The sequence below is a fragment of the Trichomycterus rosablanca genome, chromosome 16 (assembly GCF_030014385.1).
Source record: "Trichomycterus rosablanca isolate fTriRos1 chromosome 16, fTriRos1.hap1, whole genome shotgun sequence".
NCBI lineage: Eukaryota > Metazoa > Chordata > Actinopteri > Siluriformes > Trichomycteridae > Trichomycterus > Trichomycterus rosablanca.
Genome location: NC_086003.1, coordinates 4,184,530 through 4,201,138, shown reverse-complemented (window position 1 = coordinate 4,201,138; position 16,609 = coordinate 4,184,530). Strand labels below are relative to the sequence as shown.

The 16,609-nt window shown below is 35.6% G+C and overlaps 1 protein-coding gene across 1 annotated transcript in view; it reads left to right on the top strand.

Annotated features, from left to right (window-relative positions):
- Positions 1–16,609, top strand: part of LOC134330829 (uncharacterized) — a 36,805-nt gene that overhangs the window by 19,132 nt on the left and 1,064 nt on the right. The window contains exons 14-24 of the mRNA XM_063012097.1: positions 2,588–2,980; positions 5,562–5,632; positions 5,723–5,751; positions 7,687–8,074; positions 9,465–9,811; positions 11,905–12,276; positions 12,357–12,731; positions 13,664–14,053; positions 14,145–14,591; positions 15,567–15,938; positions 16,180–16,539. Coding sequence (XP_062868167.1) covers positions 2,588–2,980; positions 5,562–5,632; positions 5,723–5,751; positions 7,687–8,074; positions 9,465–9,811; positions 11,905–12,276; positions 12,357–12,731; positions 13,664–14,053; positions 14,145–14,591; positions 15,567–15,938; positions 16,180–16,539 — 3,544 coding nt within the window. The remainder of the gene's footprint in view (positions 1–2,587; positions 2,981–5,561; positions 5,633–5,722; positions 5,752–7,686; positions 8,075–9,464; positions 9,812–11,904; positions 12,277–12,356; positions 12,732–13,663; positions 14,054–14,144; positions 14,592–15,566; positions 15,939–16,179; positions 16,540–16,609) is intronic.

Below are 16,609 nucleotides of genomic sequence, written 5' to 3'. Positions count from 1 at the left end.
ATCATCACTGTACTTTTGCTGCTAATGTCTTCCTAAATTATTTTTCTTTCAGAACAGAGAACAAAACAGAACCAGAAATTAACTTTACAAATAATCATGCATTAGCAAAATATGAAGATAACATATTCAAATATAAAAGTCATAAAAATAGATAAATAAAATATGACAACAGTTCAGCTCTAATGAAGTTCTTTCAAGTTTCAGGTATAAGTCCGACTCAATTATTATTTGCATTTGATATTAACAGAATACTGAAACAGGTAGAAAGCAAACAATTTTAGAAACACAAATGACTGGATAAATGTAAACATGCCACAGCCAATAAGCTTTACTAGTATTACCTATCATTAAAATGTACCATTAACTCAATTTCCATACTCTCTCTCTCTCATCTCTCTCTCTCTCTCTCTCTCTCTCTCTCTCTCTCTCTCTCTCTCTCTCTCTCTCTCTATATATATATATATATATATATATATATACACATATATGTATATTGTATATAGTATATAAACTATATATACTGTGAAGACCCAAAATATCCTTTTTACGTTTTGCTACTGCATACATCATATTAAATAATTATAGACTGTTCTCATTCATTCCTCCCAAATGATTGTCAGAACAGAGGAAACAGAACTGCATGTGAGGGCAAAAATTAATAAGGTAGTTATATTTTAATATATTTATTTATAATGTTTTATTATTTTAATTATACTAATATAATATATTGCAATATCAGTATATATTTTATCGTTTTTTTTATCATGCTTTAATTGTTGTCCATGTTTCTCATTAAATTATGTTAGTACAGAGCCTCTAAAGCAGGAGTGTCAAACTTTTTTCTCCTGAAGGGCCACATCAATACACTGATGCAATCTGCAGGGGGCCAAGACGCGGATACTAGTAAGAAACACTCGTAAATAAGATTTTGTATTTAGAATTTACTTCTACACAATCTTCACTTCAGCATACGTTTATATAAGAGATTCAAAATCAATAAATACAGCTTAGTATTTACAATCATCCATATAGACTCAAATTAAATGTTTGCAAATACAAACATTAATAAAATATATGTATTACAGTTGCAGTCGCCTCACAGCGAGAAGGTCCTGGGTTTGATCTCCAGGTGGAGCGGTCTGTTTGGAGTTTGCATGTTCTCCATGTGTCTGCGTGGGTTCCCTCCAGGAGCTCCGGTTTCCTCATACAGTCCAAAGATGTGCAAGTGAGGTGAACTGAAGATACAAAATTGTCCATGACTGTGTTTAACATTATAGACTTGGACTGATGGGTATTGTGTGACCAGTAACTACCTGTCCTGTCCTTAATGTAACCAAAAGAAGTAAAACATGATGTTAAAATCCTAATAAATAAATAAAAAAAAAACTACAACTACATTTATAGAAATGTTGTGATGTACTTAAATGTGTTTGTAAATTAGATTAATAATCAGCTGTATGCATCCATGGTTGGATAGTGTCATTTACTTGTGCATATCAAAGAGCTATCTTTCTATCTGTCACTCATCCACTGTTCTTAAATACCAAGCACTGTCAATCTTCCATTGCTTTAAATAAAGATATTTAAGTTATTTGTGTTCATGCCAAGGCTTTATAAGAATTGTGTATATTTTCACTCACATGTTCCGGGTAGAACTAAATGCCTCGAGCTAAATGAGAGCTTCAATATTGTACGTTATCCAAGATTCTGCTACAGAATTTGTCTAGTTCATGTTTGACACCCCTGCAAGTACAAGATGGGTCTCTATACCTGAATGGTGTTTTTATTATAACAATAATAATTTAACAACTTTCATTAATCTTTCTTTTAAGCATCAATGTACTTTTACGGGGGGGGGGGGGGGGGGGGGGGGTATCAAACATACATACTTTGTTAGTCAGATGCACCTGAAAGAAAACGAAAGCTTAAAAACAAAGAGGTTTTTTATACTGTTGTAACATTGATAGGTAAACAGGAGTTCCCACAAATACTGCTCACACTACATTCCTACGTCTTAATCTTACAGTTTCTTCTACCATAGTGTTAAAGGTGCAATTAAAAAATAAATAAAGATTTTTAAAATTTAACTTTTGTTTAACTACTGATTATTGGTTCAAAAGTATTTGAATGTTAACTTAATATACTTACTTACTGTAATTTTAATGCTAATGCTGTATAAATCATCACCACATCAACTCAAATGTATTATTGTGTGGTTAAAAATGCTATAGTTAGTCTTCCTAAATGATTTTTCTTACAGAACAGAGAACAAAACAGAGCCAGAAATTAACTTTAGAAATGGTCATGCATTAGCAAAATATGAAGATAACATATTTAAATATAAAAGTCATAAAAATAGATAAATAAAATATGATAACAGTTCAGCTCTAATGAAGTTCTCTCAAGTTGCAGGTATAAGTCCGACTCAATTATTATTTGCATTTGATATTAACAGAATACTGGAACAGGTGGAAAGCAAACAATTTTAGAAACACAAATAACTGGATAAATGTAAACGTGCCACAACCAATAAGCTTTACTAGTATTACCTATCGTTACAGTGTACCATTAACTAAATTTTCCACAGAACACAACCTCTCTACACCGGCTCTTGAGAGAGCCACTGATCAAAGGGGCACGCCTGGATGTGATGAGTGCTGCCCACCCTTCCTTGGACAGAACTTTGTGTCCTAAAGGACTCAGAACATTAGGGGACCTGGTGGGCCTAGCGGGTCCCAATATGGACAAAGTGGGCCCAGTGGCTGAACGCCTGAACATCAGGCCCACCTGTTTTGTAGCACAGTTACTGGACAGGTGGAAATCAGCACTAACAGAGGATGAGTGTGAACTACTACACACAAACCGTATTCAGAGGGGTGGGGAGGACGATCCCCCAGAACTGACTCTCACACCGGACTTCGGGGAGTGTGCGGGTCCACTACTGCAGTCTGCGAACACTGGGTCCCTGTTTTTAAATGAGGCAACTCGGAAAGTTTTTTACAAAACGTGTCAAGGTTTTAAACAAAACTAAACTCAGTTCACACCTTGGCGTGCCAAACTGATTTTTGATGCTGATTTTAAACCAGCATGGAAGTCTTTTTACAAACCAACGTTAACCAAAACCTATGGTGATCTACAGTGGAGGGTTGTACATGGCATTATGGCTGTGAATCCTTTTATCTCTGTTTTAAACCCAGCTGTAACCCAATAGTGTTTATGTTGTGGGGAAAAGGAAACAGTTTTTCATTGTTTTTGGAATGTCAGAGACGGGCTCCTTTGTTTTGTCTTTTAGAGCATGTTTTTGATGGTTTTGGTACAGTTTTTGGTACAGTTTTTTATTTTTGGTTTTAAGTACTCACAGAAACGCAAAACACAGTGCCAACTGTTGAATTTTATCTTGGGTACGGCTAAGATGGCGGTCTGGGTTAGTCGAAAAAGTCTAATTGAGGGGGTCAGGGAGAATGACGCTGTGAGTGTTTTCAAAAGGTTGGTGAGAACCCGTATTTTAACTGATTTTAAATACTATTCTATCATGAGAGATGTAGACAGTTTTGAGAACATGTGGTGTTTTATGGACATTTTGTGCTGGGTCGGTGATCATGAAGAACTAAAGTTTGCTGAGTTTTTAACCTGAGCCAGAATTCCCCACAACCTAATTTATTTTGTTTGTCTAAATTTTCTGTTTTCTTCAGACTTAAAATTTGTTTATTGTGTTTAATCTTTGAAAGTCCCAATAAAGGTATGGTTAAATCTCTCTCTCTCTCGCTCTCGCTCTCTCTCTCTCTCTCTCTCTCTCTCTCTCTATATATATATATATATATATAAACTATATATACTGTAAAGATCAGCACAGTGAATCTGATGGTTATTCCACACAAATGCAGATTCGTCTCATATTCACACTTTGATTTTTGACATTTTATTGCACCGCTTAAGCCGAGCACTGAACAAAGAGACTGTTCATTGTTAATTTGAAATAAAATAAAATAAAAACAAATTAAAAGAAAACTGAACACATTAAGTTTAAGGGTCCAATTTTTTTGCTAAGGACTTTGAGTTTCAAAGATTTTGAGTTTTGGTGACATTGAGTTACAAGGTACCGCTGTACTTTGTTTTTAGTATTTTTTTTTTACTATTTGTGCCACTTCTTCAACCAGACAGTGGGAGTCCATTACAGGGTTATTGATGACCATGGTTTTTAAATAAGTGGTAAGGTAAGGTGTCAACATACAGTGTATTTTGTTTTAAGACTTAATCCACTAAAACACAAAGACATTTTCACATTTGTCAACTTTTCCTTTCATTTTTGCCAAGGGTACACAAAAATCAAGATCCACTGCCCAATAAGGTTGTTTCTCAGGTTAATCAAACTTCAAACTCTGGATGCTTGTACCCTTGGCTCTGTCCTCTAGGTTTCCTCTTCGTCAGCCATAAGGCAGCATAATAAAGAATGACCTGTCTGCCACACTAACCAAAGTTTAGTTTAAATATACATTTAAATATACGTATGATGCTAATCATTACCTATTTGAACACAGTTTATTCCACATTGATCACTGATAATTCCCAGGTACTAGCTGAGTAGCCTTATTATTCATCAGTTAACAACTTGGGATGATGAGATCCATAGCCATCTGTAGCCACTGCATTGTGGTGGGGTGCTAACTTTCCTTTGTACACATGGTACACAAGGTATTGTTGTGGTTCACAATCTGGCGTTAAGTAACTTAAACATTAAGTGTTTGGTAAACAATCTAGCATTAAGAAGAGAATTATAATGGTAATTTATAGTGATGATCTTTGGTTTACTTTGCTACTGTGTAAAAACATGACGTTAAAATCCTAATAAACAAACAAACAAACAACTTTGCTACTACTATTATCACTTCTACTATTACTATTAATAATAATAATACTGATAATTACATTTTTGGTATTGAGTAGACACTTTTATCCAAAGCGACTTGCAGTATACAGTCTGAGCAATTGAGGGTTAAGGACCTTGCCCAAGGGCCCAACAGCGGCAACCTGACAATGGTGGGGTTTTGAACCAGCAACCCTCTGCTTACAAGTCCAGTACCTGAACCGCTAGGCTACAACTGCCCTTACATTTCATTATTAAATCCTCACAGCCCCAAAGTTTGTGTGATGGGTCTAAAAGAACCGGATAAAAGCTCCAGAACAAAAATAAAGTCTGTGTAAATGAAAAACAGAAGCCTGTTGCAGCAGGTTCTACTACTAGTTGGTATGTAACCTGGCAGAACCTGAAATAAATACAAAACAAACAAAAAGATGGAAAGCAAAAAACATCTAATTTCCTCATTCCAAGAGACACAAAGTTGTATTCAACAGTATTTTTTTTATTTCTATTATTTAGAATATCACTTCTGATTAACAGAATATTTTAATAACCTATTGAATATTTTGCTTTTCATATTAACTTAAATTATTTTTTTTATCTGAGATCCTTATTTTCAGATACTGTAAATAACCAGTTTAACTACATTTTATCAATCACTACCTCATGAATCCCTCCCCCTGTATCATATGTATAAAGACAGCTGTCTGGAGTTCTCAGTATTGGATTGGTACGATTGGTACAGAACATCATACATGAACAGAAATCCACGAGGTAAGTGTAGCACAATATATAATGTATATATACATGTAATGTATGTTTGTGTTATTAATTCACTTTAACTTTCTGTCTATATTTTACCAGAACCATGTTTCAGCTTTTGCTGCTCTTAGGTCAGTAAAGGTTTGATTTATTTATTTTTGGAATCACATTTTATTTGTCTCATTTTACAACTTTACTACAGTTTTGCATGTACGCCTTAGTAATTATATATAAAATTTGAACAAAACTGATTTAGTATAATGTAAGACACTACACGTGTACTAGACAACTGCTAGGCTTTATCTACATGTCTGTCCAAACTGTATGCAGGTACTTTGGGTGGCTTGGCAATAATTCTTCAGATGCAAAAACATTTGCATCTGAAATAATAATAATAACAACAATAATGATAATATTAATAATAATAACTAACTTTGTTTTTATATTTACCACTGCTTTATCCTGGTCAGGATCATAGTGGGTCCACATACGGTCTATCATGTCTTTAAGCAGACGCCTGTCAGTCGTGTACTGTGATTTAGGTTTCCAAGTCCATTGGAGTTGTTCTAGGCTAGTCACTGCACTACTCGAGCTCCCCTATTAAAATAACTTCATATAGTGTTTTTTCCAAGCTCAATAACTTGTCTGTTTGAATTACTCATTCATTGTTTAAACTATTTAAAATTACCACAATGTTTGTAATACAAATTTGCAAAAAAAAAAAAAAAAAAAAAGAAAAACATTTACATCATCCAAACTCATTATTACAAACACTAAACTACCAATTAAAGTTACACTGATCAATATTAGATTGTTCTTACTATACATTTAACTGTAATCAAAGCAACTATACAATCACCATAATAAACAATTCTTGAGAAACAGTCCCAGCTGGCTTGTTTACATTCACACTGTCAGTTCCATCATAGACGCTCTGCTTATATTGCTTTTTACTCCAGTCCCATCTTTACTGCTTACAAATAAAAATATAACAGGCTTCCCTGCTGTTTGCCTGTAAAAATACTATGCTTGAGGACAGAACATACCTGTACATGTATAGGTACAGATTTAGATATTCTCACCTGTAGTCATGGTTATGTGTTGATCAACTTTACACATCGCATGTAAATGTCTGAGGCCAATGTAAATGTTTTTATCACTGCAAACACATGATCACAGTTTAGTCAGAAGTAACGATTCTACTATCATTATTCAACTACTAATCAGATAAACATTTATATTTGGCCTATATTCTATGTATAGCCCATATTGTAATAACAATATGTATAATAAGACAATTAATTAATACTATATAGTATTATATATTTGTGCTGAAGTTTCAACAACAATAATAAATAATTTGCATAATTAAATAATTAATGTGCACTTTAAACTATTTGTTTGGTCCAAATTTGTTTAAACAAACAAACAAAAAAACCTATTGGGTGAAATGACTGAAAAAGAGAATTAAAATGTTGGTGCCAAGGTCACATACCCTGCCACCTATATACTTGCATAAGGCTTAGATTTACAGAAACATCATATGGCCAAAAGTATATGGACGCCTCTCCTAATTATAATGTTCAGAAGCCTTACTGAGTGTACAAATCCAATTACGTCAAATAAATAACATACTTTCAACTATGTGGTAAAAACACTGTACTGGCATGACCTTGCACAAAATAAATTGGTACAAAATTCCCACAGACATGGTACAATGATGATATTTGCTGTGATAATGCCCATGGAATGAATGGGTATAAGCAGGTATATAATTACAAACCAAATAGTTTCGACAAAGAATACTAACACATGTTACAAGTTTTAATATTTCAGTGCACATACAATTTTACCCTATTTTTTACAAGTTCCCTGTAGAGACTCCCTACTTTAATAACCTTACTCACAAAAAAAAATCTAATAAAACAATCTCAAGTTGTTTAATGATTAAAAATATATTTATAAATAGTACCACACTGAATTTACTTCACATTTCAGTTCCTTCAGTGATGTTTATGTCACAGCATTGTTAGTTGTATGCTAACCTGACATTATATCTTTCCTAGGGTTTTACACCCTGGGCATCAGTTCTATTCATCAGTATCATTTCATTAATGAGAACAAGACCTGGGCCGAGGCACAAAAATACTGCAGAGAAAATTACGCTGACTTAGCCACCGTTCATGACGATAAAGAACAACTGGACCTTACTAACAAGGTATGGGACAGTCAACGGACCTGGTTAGGACTCTATGATGATCTGAACAGCTGGAAATGGTCACTGAATGATGATGACCTCTACAAGGAAGGAGAGAAAAGCTTTAATAACTGGTACATACTGAAACCAAGAAACTCAGGTGGAAATAAGTTGTGTGTTTACTATAATGTTTATTATACATTATGGCAGGAGAGTGACTGCTCTAATATGCGTCAATTCCTTTGTTATGATGGTAAGTACAGCACTTAATATAGTGTATGTTTTCTGCTTACAAATGTTTTTACTGCTGAGATTACTTTTCAAAACTTATATAGAGCAGAAGAGCTTTAGGTAGATGCATTTAATATTGAATGTAGTTTAAAAACTCAGGTCATGAGTACAAAATTAAACAATAAAGCAAAGTAAAAAATGTACCTGGACCTGTGCATACTTGAAGTCAAACATTCACACATTTTCTATCTATCTAGTGCGTAAATTCATTGTTTAAGCTGCACCTACAGAAGAATTTTGTATTGTACTGGTATACCTGCATTAACAGTGCAACACTGTTGTTAAGAATTTTAAATACTGCTTAAATTTGTAAGTGCACAGTTAGAGACTAAAGCAGTTTTGTTTTTATATTAAAGTGTTCAAAAATCCCATGAACTAACCATGTTAGAGTCATTTAGAGTCTATCACCAAAATAACAAATAGTCAGTGAGGGTGTGCGGGTAGCTTAGGTTGAAATGGGGTACATGGGGTAAACAAAGTGTACAGAGCAGCAGATGCCCTCCACCTAGTAATTGTATACCCACAAAGTATCTAAGGTAGGTTTATAACAATTTATATACACCTTTCACATACCCAAGGACACTTGACAGTGTAAATATTGAAGTAAAGAGCAAATAACATGGTGGTGGTGGTGTGATGGTCTGGAGCTGCTTTGCGTTTACAGTAACCAGATAACTTGACAGTGTAAATATTAAAGTAAAGAGCAAATAACATTATTATAACAGTCACAGGTACAGTCACAAAGCGATTGTGAAAGTGAATTCTAAAGTTTGGGGACTGAGGAAGTAAAAGACCTAAAGTCAACCAACAAAGGAGAGTGTGAAAATAAGTATAGTTGTATCAACTGTGTCAAAAGCTGTAACAAGATCTAGAAAAAAATAAAATATTGAGCAGTCCAGGTGTATGTAAAGAACGTACTACCAGATAGGAGTACCTAATAAAGTGCTGGAGTGTATACCATAGCAGTGTATGGATTTAAATTAATGCTGCAAGTGTTTTTATTCTGTCATAAATTTAAACACTTCTTTAGTTCCTGACTCAAATGCTTTTTTGACTAAATGGGAACAAATTCCAAAATAAACTCTTTATTTCCAGAGCATGGAACACACATGTTGTGAAAGAACTTTCCTGAAAAGTGGATGTGTTATAGCTCTAGGTTTGATGTTTGTTCCACATAAAATGTGGTTGTGCTAGCTTGTTACACTGTTGAAAAGTAAATAAAAAAATAAATTTGTAAAATTGTACTAGTTGTTAGCAGTTGTAAAGAAAATAATTAAACACAAAATTGCCAAAAGAAAAATGCATTTAAAATTTTTTTCTGAAATGTTAAATCTCACAATGGTTTGTTTTAGGGAGGGTGAATGTTGGTCAAAAATACATACTGGTCCGTCAGTACAAGAACTGGACTGAAGCTCAGAGATACTGCAGAGAGAATTATACAGACCTGGCCAGTATAAGGAATGAAACTGAGAACCAGAACATAAGATCAGTATTAGTTTCTTATTACACATATGATGTATGGATCGGCTTGTACAGAACAAGATCTTGGTCCGATAAGAGCAACTCTTCTTTTAGTGACTGGGAACTGGGACAACCAGATAATGCTGGAAACACTGAATACTGTACAGCTGTGAATATTTCTCGTAATGGAACATGGAGAGATGAAAACTGCAATCAAGAAATCTCATTCTTCTGCTACAGTAGTGAGTAGATTTCAGTTTCTGCATAGTAACAATGTATGTTATATATGCTAATGCATGCTAAATGTATGAGTTTACTTAATGTGAAAGCATGGGAAAGATGATTTTATCCAGGCACTGGACAGTGGCTTGATTCACAACCTGACCCATCACTATTTAGGACAGAGGCCCTTGATGTTGATGCAGGCTGATAAGTGTAGAGTTGCTGCCAATGTAAAGACAAGACTCAGACATCTGGACCAGAGGACTTTGATTCACAGAAACATGAAACTTTCTCTTGTTAAACATATAGATAAACAAATCAGTTACTCTTGTCTGTTTGTTAAGAGAAATTGGCTCACTTGTGCCTCCATGCCTCATTTGCCAGCCACTGGAGGCTAAACATGGTCCCCCTTTCCCCCTCTGAACTATTTGGCAGGTGTGACTGTTACCAAAAACAGAAGAAAAAAAAACAACCAAAAAAAAAATCAAACAAACAACAAAACTATGTTGCAAGGATTATTAAAAAGCCTTATAAATTTGTATTGGAGTAGGACTTCATGGGTCTACTGGGTTTTTAGAAATGTACTCATAACCTTTTGCCCCTTTTCCCAATTTCTTCTATTTTTACATATTTGTCATGCTTTTATGATTAGATCATCAAACTACTTTTAATATTAGACAAGGATAACCCAGAGTTAACAAAATGTGCTTTTTTAAATGGTGATGAAAAGTCACAACCTTTCACATTTGCCAAAACATTTAGATGACCCCCAAAATCTTTGGGATGGTATTCTGTGGACTGATGAATCAAATGTGAAAATCTCTTTAAGACATGGGTCCTGTTACGTCTGTCATTAAGTTACAATGATCAGTTCCACCAGAAGAAAATCATATCAACAGTCAAACATGGTGGTGGTGTGATGGTCTGGGGCTTCTTTGCTTCTACAGTAACCGGATAACTTGTCATAATTTATGAAACCATGAGTTCTGCCCTTTATTAGATGCAGTAAAACAGTGATTTAAAATCCACTTCTGCATGGTTCAAAAGAAACAAAATTAAGGTTTTAGTTGGTCAAGGTACTGACTTGGGAATTGAGATACTGTGCCAAAACCCTAAACATACCGCTCATGCTTAAACCCCCCTAATAAAGCTGAATTCAAACAATTATGCAAATAAGAATGGGCCAAGTGATGTAAAAGATTCCTCACAAGTTATCACAAACATTTGAATGCAGTTGTTATTTCTAAGGGTGGCTCATTTTTTCCCTTGCATCTTCTTCCTTTTTGCTTAAAAGTTTTTTTTTATTCATTTTCTCCCCTTCTTCTTTCTTCCTCTCCGCCTATGCCGATCTCTGCTCTGACTGAGGAGATTGAAGCTAATCCACGCCCTCTCCAACACGTGGGCAGTAAGCCGTTTGCATCTTATCATTCACACATTGACGAGCATTGTGCCACCCAGCATTGTGTACGGAGAGACACACCCTAAGAGCACTTTTTCCTCATCTCTGTCTAATTATCCAGCAGAGGTCGTAATTGCACCAGTCTGACAGAGAGAGACCCCATCCAGCTTAGTCCCGTCCATCTAAACAACAGGCCAATCCTTGTTCATGTGGCCGCTCAGCCTTAGCCATCAAGGCAGAGCTTAGGTTCGATACAATGTATTCGAGATCTCAGCTCTGGTTGCAGCATGTGTTCTTACTGCTGTGCCACCTGAGCTGATTTTTTCGTATAATTTAGTGTAACCAATGGAGAGTCACGCTCTGATCTACGTGTTCCCCTACTGCTATTTGTGCCTGCTGGGGAGGGGGGGGGGGGAACCATTAGCAGAGCTGAGATTCAAATTCAGGGTGTTCAAAATCCCAGAGCTGGTGTGCTAACAGAATATCCCACTGCAACACCTGGGCACCGTATTTACTAATTAAAGCTTCATTTTACATTAAATTAGTTGAATAATCTGAAGCATTAAATGTTACAAATTGGCAAGAATAGAAGAAATTGGGTGAGGAGCAAAAACATCTACAGCACTGTGAGTTTTTTTATCATGCAGGAGAATTCAATGTTGAAAATATTTGCAATCACCACTTTTAAAACTTTTTTTTCTTATGATTTACCAGCAATCTCATCAACATCGTATCAGTATCACTTTATTAATAAGAACATGACCTGGACAGAAGCACAGCTGTACTGCAGAGAGAATTATACTGACCTGGCTACCATTAATAATGTGGAGGATATGAACATGCTCATTGATACGGTAAATGGCAGCTACTCTGGTTCAGCCTGGATTGGACTGTATGATGATCTGGAGAGTTGGAGATGGTCTCTGGATATTGCTGCTTTCTATAAGGAAGGAGAGAAAGATTTTAGAGGGTGGGAGCATCAACCTGATAACTATGATGGTAATCAGCTGTGTGTGTTGATGAGATATGATGGTACATGGTTTGATGAAGACTGTAACAACAATTCACCGTTTGTTTGCTATAATGGTGAGAATATTTAATACATGTACTTAAAATGTGCAACTTTTTGTGCAGGTTCTGTTAAGCACAATAATCTTCTATTTCAGGAGAAAGTGCAACCAAATATTACATCTGGATTGGCCAGTACATGACTTGGACAGGAGCTCAGAATTACTGCAGACAGTACCACACAGACCTGGCCAGTGTAAAAACCCAAGAAGATAATAAACAAATCCTTAATCTGATAAGAGGCTATGGTTCTTGGATTGGTCTCTACAGGAAAAGATTGTGGTCTGACCGGGACAATTCCTTGTATGAACACTGGAAACCAGCAACCTATTCTTTATCTGAACAACCAGACAATGGATTATATTATGCTATAGATCATGGCAGTCAACTCTGTACTGCTGTATCTCTTAAGAATTCAGGCCGGTGGAGAGATGAAAACTGCTTAGCTCGGCTCCCTTTTGTCTGCTACAATAGTGAGTTTTTTTTATTTGATACCCATTGCTGTTTTTAATGAATTTTCTCCCCATTTTCCTCCTAATTTAGTGCACTCAATTTTTTGTCTTCTGCTGTTGAGTGATACCCGATTGCATCGGAGGAGAGCACGTCGCTGTACGCGCCTCTTCTGACACGTGTACAGCCCTCCTCTTCTCACCCCATACATTGTGCACAGGCGTCTATTCCACCAATCAGGGTCCTTACATAGCATATGAAGACCCACCAACCCACACACAGTCTGGTCCCCGCCCACAGATACACCCACCTTTTTCCTTTTGACACAAATTAAGCTTTATTATTATTGTTGATTAGAATGTTGTAGTTGTTTATTTTTATTCCATCCTACAACATTTACTGCTGGACTGAAATAGTTTTAGTTCTGTAAATTAGAACATACTAAAAGTGTTTGAAACTTTAACTGTCAGACTTTAAAATTATTTCTGGGAGTTAGATGTGATTTTTGACTAGAGGACCTTCATGTGGTATTATTTTTCCACTAGTAAAGACACTTTTTGTAATTTTTTCTTGATGTAACACTAGCTAATGAGGAGTCTCTGATGTTTCATAATGCACCACACATTTTCAATGGACAAGGACTTCCTCAAAAAACTTAGACTTAGGTGCCTTTACAGATGTGCAAGCTACTCATGATCCTGGCTGAGTAACCTCAAGAACCTGGCTTTTAAACTTTGCAGTATAATAATCAAGGTGGACTCTTTTGGCCAGAGAAGACCACATACATTATTACTTTATTAGAGGAACATACATTATTCACAAAAACAATTAGAAAATGCTCATGATGCTTAATTAAAGATGCTTATTTACACAATTAACATGATCTATACTTTTCTACAACTGTATTACTCCATTTAAAATCATTTTATGTTTTTATTCTTTTATTACTTTGAAGAACTCAGCACTGGATACTCATGTACCAACCATCAGTATTACTTTGTTAATGAGAACAAGACCTGGACTGAAGCACAGAAACACTGCAGAGATGTTTATACTGATCTGGCAACCATTAATAATGTGGAAGATATGAAGAGACTCCTTAAGGCAGTAAAAGAAAGTTACTATGGTTTAGCCTGGATTGGTCTGTATGATGATTTGAACAGCTGGAAATGGTCTCTGAATGATGGAGTTTTCTATAAAGAAGAAGATAAAAGCTTTAGAAACTGGTACATACAGAAACCGAGGAACCAGAATGGAAACAGTTCGTGTGTATATGTTTCAGTCTATGATGGAATATGGCGTGATAATTCTTGCTCTAATAATCTGCAATTTTTTTGTTATGATGGTAAGCACATCAATCATGTGAATAATCTTTTAAAAACAATGTGGTTCACTTTTCTATTTATAATGGTGATTATTTCAATGGTTTCTCACAGGGAAGGAAAATGGCAGTGAAAGTTTTATCCTAGTCAATAAGTACTTGAACTGGACTGAAGCTCAGAGATACTGCAGAGATCATTACACAGACCTGGCCAGTGTGAGAAATGAAAAAGAGAACCAAAAGCTAAGAGCAATGTTATTTCAATCAAAATACAGTGGTCAGATTGATTTTTATAATAATTATTATTATGGCTATAATAATAATAATTATTATTATTATGATTACTATTATTATAATAATTATTATTATTATGGTGGCACATGGATTGGCCTGTATAGAACCTGGTCTTGGTCAGATAAAAGCAACTATTCTTTTAGTAACTGGATGTCAGGAGAACCATATAACGGTGGATCGAGTGACTACTGTACTGCTGTATCATTTAGTGAATCTGGACAATGGAGCTCTGAGTACTGTGGACAAGCGTTACCGTTCCTCTGCTACAGTAGTGAGTAGACTTGTTTATTTTATTTCTTTTTGATTGGTTGACAGGTTGCCAGCCTATGCAGGGCACCAACCATTCCTCAGTTCACTCACTAATTTACACATAACAGCAATAAGGACTATCCAATCCACCCTCTGCATGTTTTGTGGAAGTAAGAGAAAACCTAAGTATTTAAAGGAAACTCATACAGACATGGAAAGAAAATGTAATCTTTTTTTTCTTTTTACAGACAGTGATTTAGGTCATGTTGCTCTGTGTCCCTCAAATAATTTTTCATATTATTAGTAGAGGCAGCATGGTGGTTTGGTGGGTAGCACTGTCGCCTCACAGCAAGAAGGTCATGGCAGCATTGGTAACTGTGGTAGGGGTAAAAAGCTTAATGATAAAACCAAGTAAAACCAGAGCAGTAATGGTGCATCAGGATCATGAGGCACTGTCCAATGCTCTCTCCTAATATATCAGGGTTCTTCATTAACAAAGGAACCAGGATCTAGAGCAGCATCTTAACAGGAGCAGAACTACATGTGCAGCTTAAGAGAGAGAAAAATTAGTAATAATACAGTAATAAAATAAAAAATAAATATTGAAATTATTGAAGAACACAAACACTTACACAGGAGGTAATTGATTACCATAGTCAAGCAGGGGCTCCAACAGCTATAAGAGAAGAACCTCAAACCTTAAATTCAGAAACATTTAAAAAGTAGATAATGTGTCAAAAAAGTGAACATAATGCAAACAAAAATGTATTTAAATAAAAATAAGAAAATAAACCAAGATTTATTCGATTTATTTCATGACACATTCTGAAACAGTTTTTACATGTTAGGACAGGGACAGTTTAAGATGAACACGGTGTGTTTTTGGTTTAAATTTTGGGTAAATTTCTTTTTTGGTAAATTGCTTATATTAGTTCAGTTTTTGATGAACCTACAAATGGCCAACATTAAATACACTTTTGTTTGGCTTTTCTAGCAATTCCATCTACATCCTACCGTGAGTACCACTTTGTTGATGAGAGTAAGAACTGGACTGAAGCACAGAGATACTGCAGAGAGAATTATGCAGACCTGGCAACCATTGAAAACATGGAGGAAATGAACAGGACCTTCAACACAGTAAATGGCAACTACTCTGATTTAGCCTGGATTGGACTGTATGATGATCTGGAGAGTTGGAGATGGTCTCTGGATGACGATGGTTTTTACAAAAAAGGAGAGAAAGAGTTTAGATGGTGGTACCATCAACCTGATAACTATGGTGGAAAACAGCTGTGTGCTATGGCCCAAAAGACTGGCTGGTTTGATGAGGATTGTAGCACAAAACTACCATTTGTTTGCTATGATGGTAAGATAAAAAAATTCTCAGCTTACATGATTAAGTAGTTTGAAGATGTGTACTTACAGTTACTAATAAATAAAGACTAAACAAACCCTAAATAATAGTTTTGTAGGGGGAAGTATTTCTGCTCTGCTTCTTCAACTTGCCACATGTGATTTGAACTTATTTGGTTCTATATGACTGTACTGACTGTTCACATTTGGTTGGCAGCTGATATTTTAATAGTGGTACATGTTGTTTTCCTCAGCTGAAGACAACAGTTACGTGTGGATTTATACATCAATGACCTGGAAAGAAGCTCAGAGTTACTGCAGAACACAGTACACAGACTTGGCCAGTGTGAGAAATGAGACTGAGCTTCAAAAAATACTAGACACCTCAGGTGACAATTCTGTATGGATAGGTCTGTACAGGAGCAGATTATGGTCAGATCAGAGCAACTCGACTTTTACATACTGGAGTCCAGCAATTCCATCAGAACCAAGAGAACCTGATAATGGTGCAAACTTAAACTGGCAAAACAGAAATCAACGCTGTACAGCTGTGGATAAGTTTGGTTGGTGGAGAGATGAAAACTGTTTAGTCACTTTCCCCTTTGTCTGCTACAGTGGTGAGCTAATGTTTTTTTTTTTGTGTGTGTGTGTGTGTGTGTGTGTGTGTGTGTGTGTGTGTGTGTG